At 37.0% G+C, this 24,401-nt stretch overlaps 1 protein-coding gene across 1 annotated transcript; it reads right to left on the reverse strand.

Moving 5' to 3' along the window:
• Positions 1-19,679: 19,679 nt before the first annotated feature.
• LOC149264669 (uncharacterized) lies at positions 19,680-20,960 on the reverse strand. The gene is made up of 3 exons (XM_089400329.1): positions 20,828-20,960; positions 20,601-20,730; positions 19,680-20,379 (listed from the first exon to the last, which is right to left on the reverse strand). The coding sequence occupies exons 1-3, from the start codon at positions 20,958-20,960 to the stop codon at positions 19,680-19,682; spliced, it is 963 nt and encodes a 320-aa protein (XP_089256455.1).
• Positions 20,961-24,401: the final 3,441 nt, after the last annotated feature.

The following is a 24,401-nucleotide window of genomic DNA, read 5'->3' on the forward strand; positions in this document are numbered from 1 at the left end:
TTTGAAACATAACGCAAACACATAGAGGTCCAGGTTAGAGACGTGTTCCGGCGTCGTTAAGCCTAGTGACTGTCGATCTCGTGGAAGGTGGGTGATTCCTCCTGAGGGACGATAGCGCTAGTACGGATTGTGCTCCCACATACCATCGCGTGTATATTGGGAGACCCCTATAGGAATAAAACCTTTATCCTTAGGAAGTCGTGTCGGCCGCCCTACTGATCACAATGCAGTGAACACAGCATTCACGAAGATCGACCACCCGTACCGTAAAAAGTATTCTATGGTTTTGCGAAAAGTTTGGCACACCCTCTGCCTAGAACTCCAGAGCAGTTTCTTTTGGCCTTTTTCAGACTCTATAACAGAAAAAGTCCATCCGAGCATTTGTCACTTCGGGCTCGTTAAAACATCGAAGGAGACTAGAGTCATCTTTAGCTTTTTCTCGACTCTTTAAAAGTGAAAAAGCAAGTTGTGTCTAAAGCGTCGTTAAAAATTTATTTTAAACAGAACATAACCACCTCCTATTCCTACATTGATCTTTAGGTTGAGAGCATGGAACACACCAACCAAGGAATTCCCCATGAAGGAAATCCTAGTCCCTTCTCCTCTTGGGGAGAAGTTGGTGCGCCCCACATGGCCACATTGTCGCTTCCAAGACTGGCAATTGGCCTGCCAATCTGGCTATTCTCAACCAGTGTAGTTCAGAACACCACGGTTCCTGAACAGTCGAGTCAACAGTTAGATCAGTCTAGAGCTGCCCACCAGCCTTCTACTTCCTATAACTCTTCATCCAATCCTTCCTCTTCGCAAGGTAGAGCCGGCAAAAGCCAAGCTCCCATGGAGAAGAAGGAGAAGAAGAAGAGAGAGAAGAAGAAGAAGGAGCCTAAGGCGACTGGGGGCAAACAAAAGGCATCTGACAAAAATCCACACACAGCACAGACCGGGCCTAAATCGCCATGTGTCATATGTAGAGGAGACCACTTCCATAGAGATTGTCCCTGTATTCCCCGGATACTAAGGGACTGGTCCCCTCTTTTGCACAGATCGGGAGCATCAACCTCTGATAGCTATGTTGAATGCTTACCGTCAACCAGCGAAAGTGAAGGTTCAAGACAAAGAGGAGGAGCAAGATCCCCCTGCAGACTGTGTGAAGGCGATCATGCCATCCACCGTTGTCCCTTCTTAGACGAAGAGAAGAGAGTTTTGGAAGATCGTCTGGTTTCACCGTTACGACTTCCTCCTGGATACAAAAAACTTGTGCCAAGTCCTTCGTTGGTCGAGAATACAGCTGGCCCGCTCAAGTGGTCAGCTGAAGCGTCAGTCATTGAAAATGAACCTACTGAATCCAGACCGGACGAAAGTCCAAAGGTCGAAACGGTAGTTGACCCGGTTCTCCCTTCAGAAGTTTCATCTTTAAATGACACCGTCACTGAAGATTCATCTTCAGCTGACACCTTCACTGAAGAGAATAAGGATGACACCATCCAGATTCTTTTCGTCAACACAGACTCTGACAAGCATCAGGGCAATGCGCCCATTCCTTTATCGTAGGAAGGAACATCGTCAGGGTCATATCCGGCCGTGTATTCGGTCCCACCACCAAGCAACCTGGTTGTGTCCTTTGACTGGAACCAACTAGGCAGACCCCGGTTGCCAGCCAGTATACCATTCAGAATTATCGTCCAAATATACAGAATGGTAATGGCCGGCACTATCATTGATGAGGGAGCATCCGTGAGTATCCTTTCCTCTATTGCTTGGAGAGCACTGGGTTCCCCAACGCTTTTGCCTGAGATGAGAAATCTATCGGGCTTTGATAAAGGAACCAGTCGACTATTAGGGATCCTCCCCAATGTACCCATTACATTGAAAGGGAAGGCTGTTCAAATGAACGTGATGGTCGTTCAAGGACCCTTGGATTATAACCTACTCCTTGGACGAGACTATATATATTGCATGGGAGCAATAGTCTCCTCACTCTTTAGAGTAATGTGTTTTCCACACGAAGGAAGAATGGTCAAGCTCGTAGACCAACTTTCATTTCCGGGATCACGCATCGTAAATAGTCACATACCAACCCTGAATGGTCTATTCAATCAAGAAATGTCTCCGCCCCCAGTCCTTCTTCCCGATGAGTGCGAGTGATTCGGAAGATGTGACTGGAACCCAGGGGGCATGCATCCTGGTCTGCTTCGGGCAGAGAAAACCTCAGGTATAAGGTAGGTTTCCACGGGAGAATATGACTAGTCTGTACCCCGCCCATGCTGGAAGAGGGTTATTCTAGAATAAGATTCTTCTGTCAAAGTTATGTGAGTTGACAGACGGAGTCTCTCACCGTTGTCTATTTCGGTAGACATCGCCAAAGAAGTGTCTTGTTTGCTGTGCAAATGAAACAATCTTTGGGTAACCTGAAAGAGGTGAACCTCCCTCGGTAAAGCAAATGTTTTATCTTTGAGTAATGTTCTTCTCTTGTCGCAAGTAGCTGTTCTCTTGTCGCAAGTAGCTGTTCTCTTGCGATCTTGCAAAAATATATTGAAGTCGGACTAGCGAGAAGGCAAGTAGCTGTTCTCTTGTGATCTCGTATAAATCCGCTAAAGCTGAACTAGCAAGACGACAAGTAGCTGTGAACACCCAAAGAAAAGCAGAGGTGGAATCGTAAGGTTAACCTTGAAATCTTATTTTATGCCTGGGGGCATGCAAACCTTTTGGAATGCAAGCAAGGGGCGACTATTTATTTTTTAAATTTTTAGGTCCTCCCTTTAAACCTGTAGGTCTAACCCTTTAAACTCGTAGGATTAGCCATTTCCGAACTTGTATAACGAAAGGATCCGGAGCAAAGCGTGGTGAGATGAAGCTCCATAAAAAATAGCGATCTCCAAGGAGACATTCTTATCTTATGACTGGTATAATCGAGCATTTTAGCATAAAGTTCATGCTTGTTAAAAAATAAACGCAAGATCCGAGTAGTTTTAGCGCATAGTTCATGCTCGTTAAAAAATAAACATAAGTTTGAGCAGTGTTTTGGCGCATTCAAGCTCTTTAAAAAATGAACCCATCCCGGTAAATAACCATTGTGTATGTAAACTTTGTCTGCCATAAAAGCCTTGGTCGTGTTTACATCGTCACCTCCACTTTTCATTTGGCCGATCGTTCACCTCCATTTGATTGTTTACCTATTTTGAGGAACAGTTGCGAAGAGTGATTTCACCTAGCCATCCTTGTGACACTGCCGTGATTGGAAAATTCCAACCTGTACCTGGAATCTGCTGCTATCCCTGTTTATCACTCGTTCCTCAAAATACGAGTCTTCTTTGAGCTCTTTTCATCTGACTCGTAAAATATGAAAAGTTTGCCGAGTTTTGGCCTTCCAGCTCGTTAAAGCGACCGTAAGAGCTATCCCTCCTCTAGATTTTAATCTTTTTGGACCTGAGGGATTATTGCACAAAAAGATCGAGCGCTTGCCTAGTTCCGCTCGGTAAAACTATCGAACATTCATCCCTTCTGTATTGTTTTATACTTTTTCGGACTTAAGGGATTAGATGATGAAAAAGGACCTTTGGAGTTAACTTTACGTACCTTTTCAGACTCTCTAAAAATGAAAAGGACCGAGTTGTCTTTGTCGCTAGACTCGTTAAAATCACTAAATAGCGACAAACTTGTCTTTAGACGAGAACGAGTTTCCCTATCGCTAGGCTCGTTAAAACATAGCGGTGGGCTTGCCCGAAGGGTGGGTTATAGAACAAGCATATGTTATCCTCCTCAAGCTTGACAAAACATAAAGAGGTACTGGTCAGAAATGACTGGGGAAAAATTGGGAGAAACTCAAAGCTTTAATGGTAGCAAGTCGCTCTTGAACATGACACTTTTCCTTCGTACCACATCGGGTTGGGTTGTTCCATTCACCGGTCACATCACCATGGTCTCGCCATACCATCCACTTTTGGGGTAATGCTACCGATCCATCGCATCAGTGTCGTTATATGTTCAAGAGATGTTGTTTAGAAAGAGTCAACTGTGTCCCATCCACTGCCATACATCATCTTTCATCCTTTCATGACCGCCACCCTGAATCATATTTCACAGATCGTTTTCACCTTCATCACAATCATTAGCTCCGTTCCGTGTCACTGATGTGGGATTCATTAAGGCCCTCCTTTGACGGATCGCTTCTTGTCGACATCAGCTCATTATCCAAGAAGTTGATCTAGGAACACCCCCCCTCGGTACTTTGAAGCTTGCATGCCTCAATGGCAAGTTTCTCACTTCCGGCGACAGGTATACATCAATGACCTTCGACCGAAAGATTTTGCGTGGTGTTCGACGCCAAGTCCTCTATTCACACCACGTGAATTGTACTGCAGTACCTTGAGGGTCATCATCATTATCGGTGATTCCTCTCGTGCTTGTTAACAGTTTACATCATTGACTGGTAATCAAGCGATGTCTTTCCATGTTCGACTCCAAGAAATTCTCACATGGATCGACTTGTACTTAGAGTGAAGATCGGACGAGATTGAAGACCCCGGATCTAGTTTCATCCATCCGGGCTGCGATATATATTCAGGAAATAAAGACATTGACATGTGCAGTAGATGATCATCCTACTCATAGGATGATAATTTCAGCAAAAAATTATCAGTCTACCATCAGACGATTGTCTGTTCTATGTACAGAAAAATGTATTTATAAAGTTGAGCATGGGAATACCCGCCTCAGCTAGATCATGAAAGCAGTATGAAAAATAATGTATTGTATTGTATCTTATTACAGGTCACCTCCCAGCGACTGAATGAACTTCGGATCCTCCTGATAAAGCATTTCACCCGATAAACGACCTCATACTTTAGGGGGCAACTGTTATAGACATTTTTGTACCTAACAGCATGAAGCATGAAATGTCCATAATCTAAGGGATCCAAAGTCCCTAAACATGTTGTTCCTACCCCTAAAGGAACAAGGCCGACAAACCACAACAATCCAAATAAGTTCTCCACTGAAAATTACTCAAAAACAAGGCAATTCTAGATCATGTCAACTGCTCCACTGAGCATCTGCGCTGAATGTCAACTGCTCCATGGACTACCTGCGTTGAATGTCAACTCCAACAAAGGCTACCTGCGCTGAGCGAGATTTGACAAGTGGAAGTCTCATTCCTCAATGTGTCAATGCCCAGGAAGCTTCCAAAATGACACATGGATCAAAGAATTCGACTGGTGATGAGTAAGAGGTTCTAAAACTCCAAGTGGAAGCAAGAACCTCCAAGTGGACTCAAGAACTGAAGAAGAACTGGAGTAAGAGAGGACACTAGTCAGCTTCATACCAGCCTCAAGCTGACTCATGCTCTCTCCAAAACTCTATATAAGGATCTCTCTCCTATGAGATCAGGAGGCTGGAATCTTGTGAATGTAAAGAATTGTTGTTGGTTTGAGTCTAGAACTATTGAGGTGATTTGCTTTGAAGGAGGTGAAGAGGAGATTTCTTTCTGCTGGGGAGGTGATGCTGGATTGGGCCTCTTATGGTTGTATCACTTCCTGAACATTACTTTCTTCCATTAATAAAGCATTTGAGGTTCTTCTATATGCATGTGTCTCAATGATGTATTGTTATACTTGCATATTTGATTTATTCTAATCCTTGAATCAGTTATGAATGTATGCTTCTTGTAGTTTCCCTCTCTTGTCACTTTGCAGGATCTTGGTGTAGCTGGGCCCGTGAAAGAGCAAGGACCTGGGAGCAAGCAGCAAGGAGAGAAGGTTGGATCAACCATTAGCGGAAGACATCGGTTAGTGGATCTCTTTCTCCCCTCTTTTATATCTCATAAAGAAGAAATCTTAGATAGCTTTGCTTTGATTGTTGCTAAGGAACTATCACCCTTAGAGTGGGATAGGGTCATTCCGTATTGGATACTTTTCCCAACAACAATCCTCCAAATCAACTCTTCTATTTTCATAATGGAAAATCATTCCATCAATGTTGGGATGAATATGTTGGCATTGGGGGCATGTCATTTATTTATGCTATGGCCCCAAGGTGCAATGGATATTTTTCACTATGATATGCACATTGACTACCACTTAGGGCACTCTCACTCATGTCCATTGTCTTCCTAATGTATACTATGAAATAGATCCACATTGTATTTTCTATTGGTTATGATATCTTTATTGATTGCATGATACACAATATATTCCCTTGTTTCTATGTCTTTGCATTTCATGTCATGGATCCATGGCATATTTTGTTAGTGGCCAAGCTTTGTTACTTATTATACAAATAATAGGTATGGCCACTTTGGGGATGATCTATATGATTGGTTGAAAAGTGTTACAAGTGCTAACTAGTTTCTTGTGCTTCAACTCCTTCATTGCACCACCATAATGGTTGTTGTATTATAAAAAAAATTGCATCAGTTTCTCTTATGACCTCACACATTATGGAGCATTTTTTATAGCATTATTTTCTACCTTAACTATCAGCTTAAGAGACCCACTTACCTACTAACTAAGACACTAGTTTTTTACATGAAAAGACCAAAACTAGTAGCTTCATCACTCCTTCCCCATAGAAAGGAATGATGCATCACTTATTGTCCCTATAAAATGGGTTATGATCACTTTAGATATCTGAGCACAAAGAGTTGAACTGCCCAGTCTTCTAGATTTTCTCATTGAATAGGAGATTAGTTTGAGAAGGTTTGAATTGCCGCATATAATGGAATTGGAATTTATACTATGATATAGATTCTATATAACCTATGGTCTAGATACATCCCCTCCTCTCCTCATAAATTCTATATAATGAAGCCAATTCTAAGGGAGAAAAGAGGAAAAAATATATGCAAGTAAATTCTTTTAAAATTATTAGAGAACCTTCTTGCTATCAAAAGGTGTCCTTACTTGTGAGCATAAGCCAAGGAGGAGTTGTATTCAAGGAGCCACAAAGTGTCTTCCTACACTAAATGTCAATTTCTTCATTTCTTAATATATATTATATTGTTTCTCCTCCACAAACATTTTGTTTATCTCATAAATGTTTAGATCTAGATTGTCTTGAGTGATTTGAATTAGATATGAAGTTTCTCTTATCTTTGAAACATTTGGAAATAATTTTTCGTGCCTTTGTGTATTAAGTGCAAGATATACGTGGCTGAATTAGAGCAAGATCTCCAAGGATTGAAGTAATATCTCCTACATCCACAACGAGTCAAGATCACAAATGTATTCATAAGAGGCATGCACCCATTTCACAATATTAATTTTCTAACCTTGTATTGTGTTTGAAAGAATAGATCTATGGGAGAATTAGGAGCTCTATCAATTTTTTTTCATGGATCTTATGCAGATCTGTGGAGGATCCTACCTCTTTACAAGAGGAATTTCCTCACAACAATAACATAACTTTGTATGGTGACCCAAGGTGTGTCATTATCTGTGAGACCAATGACCTTAAAAAAATGAGATGGAATCCAATTTAAGGTATTTCACATGCGATAATCATAAAGGTACTAACTTCTTACTCTTTTTCCTTTAGGACTAACAATTCAGAAGAAAATTCTATCAAATTATCATGTCTTAGTTTATCCTCAACTGACTATTTTCTTTCCTAGACTTCCTACAACATAAACTGCCTAAAGTTTGAGTTTGTTATATTATAGTGAGCTTCTACCACACTTTTATTCCACTTTTTTTAATCGTCTCTAAATTTCCTTTAATTCACATAAAACACATCTATTTTCAAATGACATTGTCCCATTGTGGTTCTATGTCCAATTCACAAAAAATCAATATAAACAATATAAAAAATTCAACATATCCACCACAAAAGAAAGAAAATAATCCCTACAAAAGGAAACCCAAAAACATTAAGATGTGTTGACATGCTTCACCAAGACAAAACTATAGGTAACATCATGAATAATGCTTCCAAGTGCCTACAATACCAAGACTCCAATAGAAAAACACATGAAAAAATAACAATCCCATCCAAAAGATGATTTATATTAAAATTTTATAAAAAAAAGTTCCTCATCATTTGAATCCCTCATTACACCATCAATAAGCATAATTTAATAAGGTAATGAGCATCGTAAGTGAAATAAATGCATGTCCCATTGGGGAATTATCATAAAACATTTGATCCCTGCGAGAAACTCCATGAATAAATCAAACACATCTAACATGGGGAGATAGAGAGAATGCCCCTCATTTATTCTTGTGTGTCCTTTATTCAACACAAAGCCCAAATTGACTTGTAAATCAAGCTGAGCATTTAGGATTCTCAAAACTTTCTAAGTGGAAATTAAAGCAAAATGATGAGATGACTAGTAATTATTTGTATGAGGTGAGATAAATTAAAATTTTGAATAAAGAATTAGTTAAAATAATGATCGATAGTGGAAGAATGTATTACAATTTTTACATGCATTACACATTACATCTTGATTTATTAATAAAATTAAATCTTGATATACCACCAAATTATTTGCCTATTAATGGTTTCTCTTCCCTAAATTCAATTCAAATAAATGTTGTTTCTTTCTATCCACAAAATCATAAATAACCCCCTCGCTTGCACTCCCTAAGTGTTGATAATTATAGAATATAATCATTATTATTACCATTTTTAATACATTTGCTTTTCCTATTATTCCTACCATTATTATTACATATACTTTATTTATCATTTATAAAAAATATATTGTTTCTATTTTTATTTTCATCCTTTTTTATTTTAATAATATCATACATAATTTGTTTAATTAAAACCTAAAAATTTATTTTTTTAATTATTTATTAATTCTTCATATGTGTATATATGTGAAATAAGATTTATTAATAATTTTGAAAATTTGGTTGTTATAGTAATAGTAATATATTGAAATATCTATTATTAGATTTTTGTGTTAATAGATTTTACAAAACAAATTTATAATAATATATTAAAATATTTAACTTTACATTATAGTGTTGATAAATTTTACAAAATATTTTTTCAAATAATATATTGAAATATTTATTTATATTACAAAATATATTTAGGATTAATATTCTAGATTTTTTTGTCAGAGGGTTCATGATATTAATTAGTTAATAGGTATTGAGAATTCAAATCATCCAACATGTTCTGAGGCACAAATTCATGTGATATGTGTTGCACCATGAGCTGGGTGGAAAAATGGGAATTTATAGATAGAAGCATCATTATATTTGAATTCACAATAGAAAGATAAATCTTGGTTTAATGGTATAAAAATGTCAACACCTATTTTCTTGCACATGTGTTCTTATACAACCAAAATGTTGGGTTGTGTTATATTCTTTGCATGACTAGCCCACATAGTTAACCGCGGGGTTAGAAGGGGGGCGGAGCCCCCCTTTCGTTGTGGAAATTGCGTAGTTGTGGGGGGGGGGTCATAGGGGGTTTGAGGGGTGCAGGTAACCTCACTCTATGGGGTCTGGGGCAGTGCCCTGGCAAATTTTGTTTTTGGACCCTATATTAGGTTGGGTGGACCTACCTATGGTTTTGCGCATGATTTTTCGCACATGATTTTGGACGCAATGGTTTTCATTCCATGGTATTGGATGCTTCGGCATGTATAAATATGTATTGTAACATTGAAAGGAACATAATGAAAAATCAAGCTGGTAGTCTTGGTTTTGGGATCCAAGGGAAAATCTCTATGTATATGTGTTTTATGTGTTATGCTCTTGCATTGTTTATTTTATGTGTTTTAGAATTCGTATGTGAGTAATTTCTATATGGGATTAAAACTTACACAAAAGAGGGAAGTGAAGTTCTAGAGTTCTTACAACTAGCATGGTTAGCGATCCTCCCTTTCGTGTTTGAATTGTATGACTAATTGAGAAGCAAGATATGGTTTTTAAGGCATGCAGTGGTAGAGAGAAAACAATTTAGTCATTGGTGAAGAGGAATTGGTTCAATCTCTTCTACTGCCAAGGTCAATTGACATTATAACTCAAATCATATTGTTATGTGTGAAACAAGAGACTTGAGGAGCGGTTAAAGAATATGTGAGCACCAAACCATTGAAACTCATCAAGATTTGACTTTATCTATATGGGGTTGAGAAGCATGAAAGAAAGCTAGGAGTATATTGTAAACCTTGGAGACTAATTAGTTGTAATAATTAACAATAAATAGATCAAATATAGCATGAAAAAGGACAGTGGCTTCATAGCACATGTGGATAGTAACAATAAGAAGTATATAATTTTGTAATCCAAATTGGATTCCTTGCAGTATAACATATGCATGGCTGCAATTTGGATGTGATTTTCTATGAGGAATTTGTAGTCCTTAATCCCCCTTACCAATGCATCCATATCCCAATTTAGATATAACACCATTTGAGGGAAACAAGAATAGTTCGTATAACAAGGTCATACACTAGAGAGGAACATAAATAAAGGAACGGAAATTTGAAATAAAAAGCATTAATGGAAACCTAGGATACTAAGAGGTTTGAAATAAAAAGTAGGAAATAGATCAAAGCTCACATGGAAAGTAAAATTCAATCCCTTGCAAGAAAACATATCCATGGTTGTAATTGGGATATGATTTCCTAAGAGGACTTTGTAGTCCTTGACAATGCTCCTTCCCATTGCACCATAGGCTAATTTAGATATAATATCATTCAAGGTAAAGATGAACAAATAGTGTAACAAGGTTATGCACTAGAGAGGAACATAAATAAATGACCACCTAACCAAAAAAACTAGCTCCTAAGTAAGTGTTAAACATGAAACCCCCCATAAACATAACCTATTATGATTATGATTTTGTTATGTTTTAGAAAATAACTTTATGGAATCACTTTAATAAATTTAATATAAGAACATAACCATAAACAAGGAATTTTAAGAGTTGAATTTCCTACTTGCACTAGATTTCCATGTTTTTTTTCTTAAAAAAATTGTGAATTTCCATTTTACCTTAAAAATCACCAAAAACTATAAAAATTATATATATATAATCATTAGAAATTTAAATATTTTACAGTTTACATATTATGAATTAATAAGATTCACACAAGTGTTTACAATTTATAAATTTTTCTTCTTGAAATTTTGCCAAATACAAATATACTAATACAACTAAAATAGTAATAATAATAATAAACAGCATTAAAAATCATTTTTCTTTGATATATAAATAAATTCCAACAAAACCATCTATTTTAATTCATATTAAATCTCTTTTTTACTATATTATTCTTTTAAATTCATATTATCTTATTTTCAGTTTTTATTATAAGAAAGTTTTAATACAAAATATACCTTTTTTTGGTATAATTTTAATATGTGGAAGCTAAGGAAGCGGTAGGGTTTGATACTGGGCGAGTTTGTTGTCAGTCTGTTGTTGAAGGTTGTTTTGAGTAGGGTTTGGAAGGCTGAAATTGTACCAATAATTCTTAGCGGGCATCATGAATTCGTGGGGAGGTAGGGTTGAGAACCCCTCGTTCAAGAATATGGTAGCCGGAAATAAGGATAAAGGAATGGGAGGATCAGACAACATTGGAAATGGCAGTTCATCAAAAGATTCTCCATTTTTGGGGGCTCAATGGAAATCAAGACTGAGGAGAAAATACATTTTCATAATGATGGACAATCCAAAGTCTGCCATCTACTTAAAAGTCTAGAAGAACACAGAAAACATCTGAAATACCATGCTTTTATATGTAAGTTTATGGATAGTTAGCTGACACAAAAGGAATTTCAGAAATGGATCTAGAAAAAATGGTAGCCTAAAGGCGAGGTGGACTTGAGGCTTGGCCCAAAAGGTTTCTTTACAGAGACAAGGTAAGGGTTTTCAAGGGAGGTCTATATGAATAATGTTGGTTAATTCATTAGGCATTGGGAGGAATAATTTAAACTAGACCAAGAAGAGTTTCTTGCTACATAGGTATGGATCAAGCTTTATTCTCTTCCAACTAATTTTTAGATTTCAGAATCCTAGATGGTATTGGTAAATTTGTAGGTAACTTTGTTAAAATTTCAGAAGTGACGAAAAAGATAAAAACATGTCCTATGCAAGAATTTGCCTACGTAAATATCTCTCAACCTTTGTCAAATATATTTGGAATATATTCGGAATACTAGTGAGAAATATGGTCTCAGTCACTAGACTATGAAAAAGTTCCATTTAGATGTGGTCACTATCATGAGCATGGCCATCTATTTTGGGACTATCCCATGAGAATGTAAGAAATTATGGAGGAAGGTGTCAAATATATTTGGAATATATTCGGAATACTAGTGAGAAATATGGTCTCAGTCACTAGACTATGAAAAAGTTCCATTTAGATGTGGTCACTATCATGAGCATGGCCATCTATTTTGGGACTATCCCATGAGAATGTAAGAAATTATGGAGGAAGGTCAACAAAGGTTGGATGATGGTTTCACAAAAGTGGTCAATAAGCGTAGAAATTTGAGAGGATAGAGACCTAAGGCAAAGCAGAAATATATGGATAACAAGAATGCTTTTGCAATTTTGGAGAATATGGAAGAAGAGTTCTCATTGCTGGAGGAAATAGCCATGGAGGATTTGTGGCAAGAAAACACATGTGATAAACATGCACAAAAGAGGAAGTCTCTGAAAGATGAACCCGAGTTAGAATTTTTCTCAATCTTCCTAGTATTGCAGAATTCATGCCGATCTTGGAGGAGAACCCAAAGTTTTTGAACGAGGATGAAATATTTCTGGTGGCTCTCATAAAAAGTTGGGCTCAACAGAACCTAACATATCTCCCCCCGTATGAAAAGGAAATTTATGCACAAGGATATCTGCGATGGAAAAGTTAGGGAGGCTCGCGAGAACACAAACTGGAGGTTCAGGAGAGTTGAAGAGGAAAAGGACAAAGGAAAAGTACCAATGGTTAAGGAGGTTAAACGCAAAGGTAGGAAGACAAAAAAGGAAAACCTTCAATCTATCGATGAGCAATTGATTAATTCTAGTTAAGTGGCGACACTTTCGAAGTTATTTCCTTCTCCTCAAGCAATTTTGCAATGAATTTTCTTCCGTCGAATATAATAGGGGTTAACAAGGGTAAGCAGAGATACCAGAAAGTGAGAATCAGTAAGGATAAGCCAGTGGCGGTTCTCCTGCATGAAATAAAGGTGAAAATGGAAAGGTTAAATGAGATAGCGGTAAGTTGTTAGAAGGACTGTGAGGTTATGGCTTTAGACATGAAAGGGAGTGTACGAGGTTTTCTGATCATATGGAACCCTCAGGAGGTAGAATTTTAGTTTTGGATAGCGAGCAATAGAAGAATCATGACTAGTAGTTTTAGATTTCTAGGCTCACAAGAAACTATCTGGTTATCAACAGTCAATGGTCCTGATATCCCTACTGAAATGGGGACCATCTTAGAAGATCTGAGGGTGCACAAGAGTTTCTTTCATGATAATTTCTGGATAATGGGGGAATATTTTAATATTATAAGATCGTTGGACGAGGAGAAGGGAGGTATCAGAAGGTTAGACTTAGATTCTACAACCTTTATTGCATGCATTCAAGATCTGAGATTAGTGGACATTGTGACAAATAATGACATTTGTATGTGGAATAATCGAAGGGGGTTAAAGAACTAGGTCCCATATAGACTAGACATATTTCTAATCTCTAAAGAAGTAGTGGAGAATGATATTTTTATTGAAGTTGCAATCCTTCTTTGCTTAGGCTCTGATCACTAGCCTGTAGGTCTAGATATAAATATAGAAGAAGCACTGGAAAATAGACCATTTATATTCGAAGGTTTCTAGATCCAAGATCCATATTTTGTTGAGAAGGTTTAAGTCTTGGTGGGAATAAATAAGAGTGGAAGGGAGGAATAAGATGTATATGTTTTAGTTTAAATTAACGGAGTTGAAGGCTAAATTAAGAAGTTGAATAAGAAGGGGTTCGAAAATATTTTTGAGGAGAAACAAAATGTGGAGATTAAAATGAGGGAGATTCAACAAAGAGTGATCCTAGAAGGGAGAGTGGAAGATTTGGTAAAGGAAGGTGGTTCCACTTTCAACAATTTAAAGTAGAGAAGAAAATAGGAGGAGTTTCATTGGAGGCAAAATTCGAGAGTCCAATGGCTAAAAGAAGGGGAGAAAATCACTAGTTTCTTCCATAAGTCCATGGCGAAACACAATCAACATATCATGATTTTTTTCTCTGTTAGGTAGAGATGGACAAAGGAAATTTCTTCATAAGGAGATCGAGGAGGAGCTGGTGAATTATTATAAAGACATTCTGCAAGAACCTCCTATGAATAGAAAACAAGTCATAAATAAGATCATAGCTTGCATTCCAAGAATGGTAACTGAGGAATATAATGAAACCCTAATGAGGGAGGTAACTTTAGAGGATGCAGAAGAAGTGGTGGTGATAATGCAAAGAAACAAAGCCCCTGACGCCATATGGATTCACCTTGGATTTCTTCAAAGCTTGTGGGAGTTTCTTAGGAGTTGAGGTGTGTGAAGTTGCATAGGAATGAGGTTAAAAAAGGTTCATCGAGGTCTCAATGCTACCTTTTTAACTCTCATTGCTAAAGTAGGTAATACTAAGGATCCATGCGGATTTAGATTGATTGCGCTATGCAATGTGATCTATAAGGAAATTTTTTCGGTGATTGTGAATATGTTGAAGCCTCTTCCTAATATCTCGATAAGCACAGAGAAAAATGGATTTGTGGAAGGACGCTAGATATTTGATGGTATTATTACAGCTCAAGAGGTAGTCCACTCTCTTAAAACCAACAAGAAGCCAAGTATGTTGACTAAACTTGATTTCTCGAAAGTGTATGACAGGTCAAGCTGGGATTTCCTTCTTCAAATCTTAGATTCTTATGGTTTCTCTTGGCAATAAAATTCATTAATCAGATATCTTGTTTATAGTCCTTTTTTCTCCATTTTGGTTAATGGTCCTCGTCATTTCCTTTTAACTTGTCAAGGGGTTTCTGGTAGGGAGATCCTTTGTCTCCGTTTTTGTTTCTTTTGGCAGTCGAATGTTTAGGAAGGTTGTTCAAACATGTAGCTGATAGAGGTGTTCTTAAAGGTATTCAAATATTTGGAGAGAACCTCCCCATATAACATCAACATTTTGTTAATGATGTATGTTTATTCGATCTTCCAACTCTCAGAATGGCTAGAGTGATCCACTATTTGTTATTGATTTTCATGGAGACCTTGCCTATGATGATAAATAAGGATAAGTTAAATATTTTCATTCTCAATTGGCAAGTTTCAGTTTAAAGATAATTGGAAAGGACTTTGGATTTCTAAAATGCCTCCATTCCATCCAAGTACCTGGGAACTCCACCAGTGCTTGACCTAAAGAAATCATCATGCTAGCAAAAGGTCATCGGGATATTGGAAAACAAGATAAATAACTAGGGATTTAGAACCCTTAACCTAGTTGGGAGAGCGATACTTACTAAATTAGTGTTACATGCCATATTGTGCTATCAATTGATAGTAATTCCAATTCTAAAAGGGGTTTCCAAGGAAATCATAGCTAGCTTGAGGAATTTCCTATGGCAAAGGGAAAGCAATTCAAAGAAATGGGCTTTGATGGCTTGGGAGAATTTATGCTTACCTAAAAGAGCTAGATGGTTGGGGTTGTCAAATCATGAAACTATGAGTGAGTCCTTAGGGGCCAAACTTTGGTGGAGATGGTGATGGGAGGAAACTTGGAGTTATGGAAATAAATATGGGATAGAAAATATATGCCTTTTGCTTCTCAGGATTCCCATCTTAGAGATTTGAACTCCCAACAAGGATCTCCCATTTGTATGTGGACATAAGAAAGTAAAAACTTAATAAGGGATCATTCCTTTTTTGAAGTGAGGAAAGGTGAGATGGCTTTTTTCTAGGAGGATTCATGGTAGTGACTTCCCAAACTAGAAGCTAATACAGATTGGGAGATGATAGAAAATCATTCCAAGTGAAGGGTAGGTATAAAGGTGGCATACTTCTGGAAGGAATCCCATGACTCTTTGATTTGGCGAGTTTGGAAATCTAAGGTAGATTGGGGAGTTTCTTCAATAGATGTGCCATAGGGAAGATTTAGTAAAGAGTTAGCACAAAGGAAAATTCAAAAATCCCAAGATCAAGATAAACTGAGGTTGGGTTACAATCCTATAGGAATATTTACATTAAAAGAGGCATATTTAGTGCAGGCAAGTAGGGAATAAAGGGTTGGAGAAGGACCTGATTTGATTGGTGGTTTGGTCCTATAACCTCTGGCCAAAAGATGTTTTTCTTCTTCTCGCTTCTAGCACAAAGGAAAATTTTAACATGGGATATAATAAGGAGGAAGGGATTCTCATGCCCCTCCTTTTGTTTTCTATGTCAAACCCGAGAGGATACTATGGACCATTTGTTCAGTGCCTTGTCATTTTGATGAGGAGGTATGGAGGTTGATATTATTAACATTTGGTCAAATGACTTGAAACAAAGAAGATGGGGTGCTTCTTATAAACAAATGGATCAGGATCAAATTTGTGAACCCCATAGTTAATATAGCATGGGAATTGGAGGGTGGTTTTGTGATATGGACCATCTGGAAAGAGAGATGCAAGTACTTTGAAGAATAGTTAGAGAGGTTTGGGGAACTGTGTATTATTATTAAGAATAACATTAGAGAAATAATTCTCATTACCCTTGGTCATAACAAGATTCGAAAGAAAACAAAGAGGGTGTAGTCATTTTGAAGAAGCTATATCTAGAACAAGAAATGGGGACATTTAGTAAGTCACCTAATCTAGAGATGCTCAATAGTGTGTCGAGAATATTCTGTCCACCTCTGGCTACCTTCGTTAAATTAAATTTTGATGGTGTGTTGAAAGGTAAACTGGGACTGGTTGGTCTGAGTGGCATATTCAATGATTGTAACTCCAAATCAAATCATTGAGGGCATATGTGCAAAGTTGTGGGTTCATGAGCAACAACGTGGCATAATTTTAGGATTTGGAGCGTGGTCTCCTTAGTGCAATAAGGGAAGCTACATCAAATCATTGTAGTTGGACGAAGATTCGTTGATTCTAATTAACTGCCACTGAGGTATGTTAAGAGGCCAAGCCCTAGAAAAGACCATTAAAATCTAGAGATTTGAAGCCTTAACTAAGTATATTCAAAGTCTTCTTAGCTTATTTGAATATATTATTGTCTGCCATTCCAGAAAATCTAGGAATGACATGGAAATTTTTCTTACCAACCTAGTGATCATATTCTGGTAGGTGAGGCATTAGTCCATGATGGGGTGGTCTTATCAAGAGGCTTTATGGTTTGGAGCTTCATGCCCACCACTTTCTTCAGAGTAATTGCAATTTAAAGAAGGAAGGATGTGCTTTGCGTCTCACATTCATGCTTCAAGTTGGTGGAGGGGCTATGTATTGGAAGGAATGAGAGATTCAAGGTGGAGTGAAGGGGGATGAGTCTTTCTTCATACTGGTGTTGCTATTTAGAAGAATTCAATGATAGTGAGTCAAGAAAAATTTTAAGGGTGGAAAAATTTCTTGAAGTTTAAAAACATTGGCGAATCTCACTAATCCCTAATATGCAAACTATAAAATGTTTAGTGATATATTTGTAAAATTATTCAAATTTATAATGATTTTATATATAATTTCTATATAATGTTGGCGATTTTTAAGGTAAATTAATTTTATATTTTAAGATTTGGGTGAACCATCTTTTATAAAAAATAGAAATTGTCGAATCTTTTTTGTGGAAAAATCAAGGAAAATTAGCCCACCCGGCGAATATTAGCCCCTAATTTTTTTCATGTGGTGAGTCTTGGGTAAGAAGGAAGGACTTAGTGCACCCTGCAAGTAAAGAGTTACTCAGAGATAATTCATTCAACTCTTGGGGGGAGAATGTTGGTGTTTTAGTGTGGGTTTGTGAGGGATCGACAACTTTCTTTTGGAGCTTTTGGCTGGCATTTTGAGGTGGTAAGCCCTGTATGCCTACAATGGACTCAGCTTGGTTAATCTTTAGTGCCCGGCTAGGTGTTTTCGTAATTATAGTTTTATTGGGTTATGTGTCTTAGTTGTTACTTGCAACTTACATTCTAGGTATTGGAGCCTCTATCATGTTTGTAATCCTGTCTTGGTTTCGGCCATCAACCAAGTCTCATTGTGGAAGAAAGGGTAATTGGGTCTCACCTCTTGTGCTGGTCTATGTGCTTTTACCTATAAGATTGGTTATATGGTGTAGGCTAAGTCAAGTTAATGGTCTACGAGTTTGTGGTTACAAAGTTTTTTGGATCCTAGTGTGTCGTTTGATTTCTTCAATGGTAAAGGAGGTTGGGTCTTGGGTCGAGGAAGCTCTGTCATCACCCGTATCTAATGGGTTATTGACTAAAGTTAGTTATTTTTATTTTGTTTGGTGTTATTGTGACAATATTTTATTGGTTTCTAAGATTTGCAAGGAAGGGTCGACTTGTCTTTTCTATCCTTTTACAGGTAGAAGAAACCCTTGCAAAGAATCTGGGTGGCATATTCAAAAATTGTGACTCCAAATCATTGAGGGTGTACGCGCAAAGTTGTGGGTTCACGAGCAACAACTTGGCATAATTTTAGGATCTAGAGCGTGGTCTCCTTAATGCAATAAGGGAAGGTTTCAAATCATTGCAAATGCACAGAGATTTTGTTGATTATAATTAACTGCCTCTAAGGTTTGTGAAGAGGTCAAGCCCTAGAAAAGATGATTAAAAGCTAGAGATTGGAAGCCTTAATTAAGTATATTCAAACTCTGCTTAGCTTATTTGAATATATTATTGTCTGTCATTCCAGAAAATCTGGGAATGACGTGGCAATTTTTTCTTGCCAACCTGGGATCATATTCTGGCACATGAGGCGTTAGTCGATTGTCTTTTTTATTTCAAAAGATAATATAAATTATTTTAATTTAGAAAAAAAATGTGAATATGGAGCATTATTATTTCAAGTTGCATAATAATAAAATTTTATTTCTGTAAAATTATTCAATTTTGTAATACTTCGCCCTTTGTCATAAAACATAGTTTCAATTCTCCTTAGATCCATCACCATCAGACTAGTGAAAATAGAATTAACACCCTTATAAAATAATTCCAACAAAAAAATCGCTCAAATTTAATCATTATTTTTGGCTCACTTTTTAATTTTTAGTTTTCTATTATTTATTTTTATAGACTTCATAAAATTTATATGAATTTGGAGGTTATAAATTATAATATCATATAAATTAAAGATTATGAATGGTAAATTATTAATATAAAAAATATAATATATACATATATATAATTATTTCACACCAAAATTTTCATTATCGAAACTCCTTAAATAATGGACGGAAAAGGTGGGAGGAAAGAGGTAACCAGCCATATATTGGGTATTTAATGTCCTCAGAGCAACAAGAACTTAAAGCGATAACACGGGAGTGGGAAAATTCGGCATTAAATAATATTTTCCCGCTCCCGTGTTATCGTGGTAAGTGGCGTGCTGCTCTGAGACCATTAAATACCCAATATATGGCTGGTTAGCTCCAGCCAAAGGTGGGATGCAAGATAGGACACTGAACACGACAGCTGCAACATATACATCAGAAATGGGACTTCAATTTCAACGTTTGCATATTGATTCAAGATTCACTCAATTTTGGAAATGTTACTTTCATAAATAATCGAATTCATGAAAACCAATCTACGTGATGTACGGCGTCGTGGATGTCGACCCTCCATTGACAATCCGCCGTTATATAGCTGTGAGTGTACTGCATATTGTTTTGATCAGAACCCATACGTTCATACTTCTTCGTTTCTAATCCCATGTTGAACTCTTCCAGTTCAAAATCTGTCATAAAAGAGTTCACAGGAGCAAGCAGATTACGGTCGGGAGACAGTAGCTCGTTCAAATCACATAAAATTTCGGCTATTGTGGCTGGATTGCCTGCAAACTGATCGCAATGTGGGGATTGCTGGTCCGCTGAATTAAAATTTGTAACATCTGTTTCAATCAGATTAACATCTCCCATATTCGCAATGGTTGTGTTCTCTGAATGATCTTCTGCGATCGGATCCTCCACATGTAGGTTACAAAATGACTCGGAGGAATTCACGAATTCTTGATTGCTAAAAGAATTGAAGGAATGATCTGAACTTGTACAGTTGCTGCAGCCAGAACTGTCGCAAGCATTTGGATTCACCATTTCGGTGTGTATCAACGCTGTTTTTATTCTTACAGGTCTGGGTTTGATCGCGTCAATTTTTAACGTTCTCTTTCTTTGAGATCCCTGGATTGGTGGCACCTTCTTTTGCAGATAATAGAGCCAGTGGTTCTTGATTTCGTTGTCTGTCCGCCCAGGTAACCGTCCTGCTATCAGCGGCCACCTTCATGGTAATTACAAATCAGCATTCAATTTTTTTTTTTTTTAATTTCAAGTTAATATTTTGGAATCAGAAGTAAATTCGTTTTTAATAGCTCTTATCTGATTCCAAAATATTCTTTGAAATCCACAATCAATAATTTATCCATTTATATTTAACAGAAAATTCAATGATTTTTTCGTTAAATAAATCCAGTTCAAAGTTCACAACATTACTCCACATACCGATTGCCAAGAAGGCGATGCATCCGAATAATAATGTCATCCTTATCGATAGAAATATTACCACGTTTAATGTCGGGGCGAAGATAAATGATCCAACGCAATCTACAACTCTTTCCACAGCGCTGAAGACCTGCGAAAACAAATTCCCTCCGCTTATTTAACCCATCAATACCTATTTAAGTATGTATCAATACACTACTATTACAGATTTGTTGTAATAGACTCGCCTGCTTTTTGGGGGAGATCTCTCCATCTTCCAGGGCCATGAATTCGAATGTAGTCGCACAGAATCATATCCTCCTCGGGCTTCCAGGACCCCTGATTAAGCCCTTGTTTTGAGCAGCAAGGAGCTCTACCCATCTTAGATATTCTCTTCTGCAGCTCCACAGCTGAGGATCTGCTCACCTGGGGCTCGACTGATCGCTTATCTTTGGTTGGACCTTTGACTATATATTGAAAACAGAATTAGCTTCGCTGACGGCACAGGTTACTGCCTAAATCTTCGGCTATTGAGGAGCAGCATGTGACCCATAATTTTTTTTATATAATTGAATGGTGACCAAAAACAAATTCATTGAATTTGCACCCAAAAAAATAAATACATTTCAAAACATGAACTCAAAATTATTAAATTGAAATGGTCGACCGCTCTCTCGGCGGCTTAAGAAATACGGAGAGCCATAGTTGTTGTCGTGGACCATCTATCTTACATTTGGAGCTCACCTCTGGGTTCAATTTAAAACGGTTGCTGAGTGATATGAGCCGCCGCTATTGAACTGCCAGTTATGCTTCCCTGGCTAAACGAATTTGATAAGATGTTATCCAGTAATGGAACATACTTCAAATAGAATATAGTCAAAAGTATTGAATTTTTTAATTTTAACTCATGATTTTTCCATTAATAATATACATGCGTTGAATACTTTTAACATATTAAATTAATTAGTGAATTACAAATGTGTAAAATGTGTATAGTTCAGATAAATAAATTTAAATTTAATATGTGCTTCCGCGTAAATCACATAAAGAGAGACATTTGTCACGCACCATCAAGTGTGGTTTATAGTCAGGACAAGTTGAAGAAACAGATCCAGCTTTGCATGTTAAATAGTCTGAGCAGGCCTCCAACACGGCTAGTTTTGACTAAGGAAAAGTCAAAAAGACAAATTGATTATTTAGAGGAAGATAGTTAATGACCATACTTATAAATATATAATTATATAGAAGAAATAATATTATAAGGGGTTTACAATATTAATTAGTTAGAAATGTATAATTTAATAATTAAAATTTTTATTAAATGGGAATTAGTTATATAGGAGACCTAACTTTTATATACTTAAGATAAATGTCTCTCTTTATGTGATTTACGCAGAAGCTCTACGTATTAACATTATGGATCACAGAAGCCTCAATTGAACAATAAATAAATTTGTAAAATAATATAAGAAAATTAAATTATTCATATAAAATATATATTAGTCCACTCGGTGTCCGAGTTTGACACCTCCTCCTCTTACGTTGACCAACCTCGTCCTCATTCGTTCTCCCGTCCTTGTCACATCCCCGTCGTGCTCGCTTTCTCTAATCTGGAGCGTTTCTCCCATTCGTTCTCACGTCCCTTTTCTTGTCGCACTCCAGTCGTGGTCCCTAGCTCTAATCCCGAGGTTTCCTCACCTATCGAGGTCTGCCTATTAGACCCTTGTTTCCCCTCCTCCATCATAGTTAATGCCCCTCGATTGATTGGCCACCCTCTAATTCTTGTTCCCGAAATGATGTCCCTATTCCATTGGCGAACAATAATGGGTTCTCACCATCTCTTAATAAAACGCTTGTTAACCACTCCATGTTTAATTTTGATCCTCGTGTATATCCTCTTTTGGAGAAAGGATTAAATTTTGTCGATTTCCCAAGAAAAATTTCAATGGTAAAAGCTATTTGTGATGTTGAATTTCAATGGTAAAAGTTATTTGTGATGTTGAATTTGGTATTAGGAATTTAACATGAAAAATGTTATTAGACAAAGATTACACAGTTATTTTTAGAAGGGCTAAATCTCCTAAGAACAACACCAACAAGCTAGAGTTTGAAGCTCTCAAGGCTTGAAATAATAATAATGACATTGTTATTTTCAAATGTGACAAGGGTGGGGTTGTTGTTATCTTAGATAAGAAGGACTACTGTAGAAAAATGTTAGAACACCTTTATAACAGTGGTAGTTACAAAAAGCTAAGTAAGAACCTCCTAAAAAGGTTTCGAGAGTTATTGCTTTAGCTATTAAGCTTGTAGTACTGTAAAATCAATAAGCCATAAACTTATTGAGAGCAACCTTATTACTCCTATGATCCATGGGCTTCCGAAGATCCATAAGGAGGGGTCCCCCTCAGACCCATTATCAATACAATAGGAGGGCCTACTTATTTCCTTTTGAAGTATTTAGCTAGGAAACTTAAACCCCTTGTTGGAATTATGAAATCGCTTGTTAAAGGCTCTTTCTCTTTTGTCAATGAGTTAAAGGGTATTAAGTTTGATCCTGGCTATATTCCTATAATTTTTGACATGGTTTCCCTACACACAAATATCCCTATTAATGAGGTTGTTGAAGTTATTAATTGGATTACTAATCCAACTATTGTGAAATTGGCTGAGATCTGCCTCACCTCTAAACCTTTTTTAGCTTTGAATGTGAATTCTATCAACAAACTTGCAAAGTTTCTATGACTTCTCCGCCTTCACTAGTGGTGGCTAACCTGTTTACGAAAGACTTTGAGTCCAAGGCATTGGATTCAACTCCATTCAGACCTAAACTCTCAAAGAGGTTTGTAGATGATACCTTCATCATCTAGCCTCATGGGCGTGAAAAGTTAGATATGTTTTTTCATCATCTTAACAATCAATCAAACTCCATCAAGTTTACAATGGAGTCTAATCTCAGTGGTAGCCTGCTTTTCTTTAACGTTCTTATCTCGAAAAAATACGATCGTTCTTTCTCTCACTAGGTCCTTAGGAAGAAGACTGCATGGGGGCTTCATTGGGCGAGCAATACCATAACACGTGCATTCATATTGGGGGATATATATTGAGGAAAAAATGACATAATATATTGAGAATATATTAGGCGATAAAGGGTTTTTATATTGGCAGGTATAAAGAGTTGAGCTCAAAATTAATGAAAGAGTATAAAGGGATATAAAATTGTTAATTAAAAAATGGATACCTACAATATCTAGTGAGAGTAGGGGTTTTTTAAGTCGGGAAGGTGTATTGGATTCGTATTGGTAGGTGGTTAAATAATGTGATTTTTAGAGGTATTTTCCAATATGTAGCCATATTAGGGGTATTGTTTACTATGCCACGAATGGACGTGATATGTCAGAGGTTCATTGAATGAAGCCTCCATGGAAAACTCACACTAAGAAATATCTTCATACAAGCTCTCATCATTACTCTACTAAAAATTTGGGAGTTTTGAACACATTGTCTACTCAAGCTTTAAGGGTTTTAGGCGAAAGTCACCTGGATAATGAGAAATCCCATTTCCTTAAAGTGTTTGAGAATAATGGCTATAATAAACACCAAAGTCTCAAGGCCTTCTTAAAAGTGAATAATGGGCCTAGGATAAGGAAAGAATCCAACGATCTTGTTAACAATGTTCAACTCCCATTTATCGAAGGGACCACTGGTAAAATTGCCCAAATCCTCAAAAACCATAAAGTCTCTTGCACCTTTAGGCCCTTGAATACCATTCGTAGCTCCCTAAGGTCTGTCAAGGACCTAGTGGACCCTAAGAACATAAAAGTT

The sequence above is a fragment of the Pinus tabuliformis genome, chromosome 6, assembly GCF_031772625.1.
Source record: "Pinus tabuliformis cultivar Carrire ecotype Pingquan chromosome 6, CPIR1, whole genome shotgun sequence".
NCBI classification, from domain to species: domain Eukaryota; kingdom Viridiplantae; phylum Streptophyta; class Pinopsida; order Pinales; family Pinaceae; genus Pinus; species Pinus tabuliformis.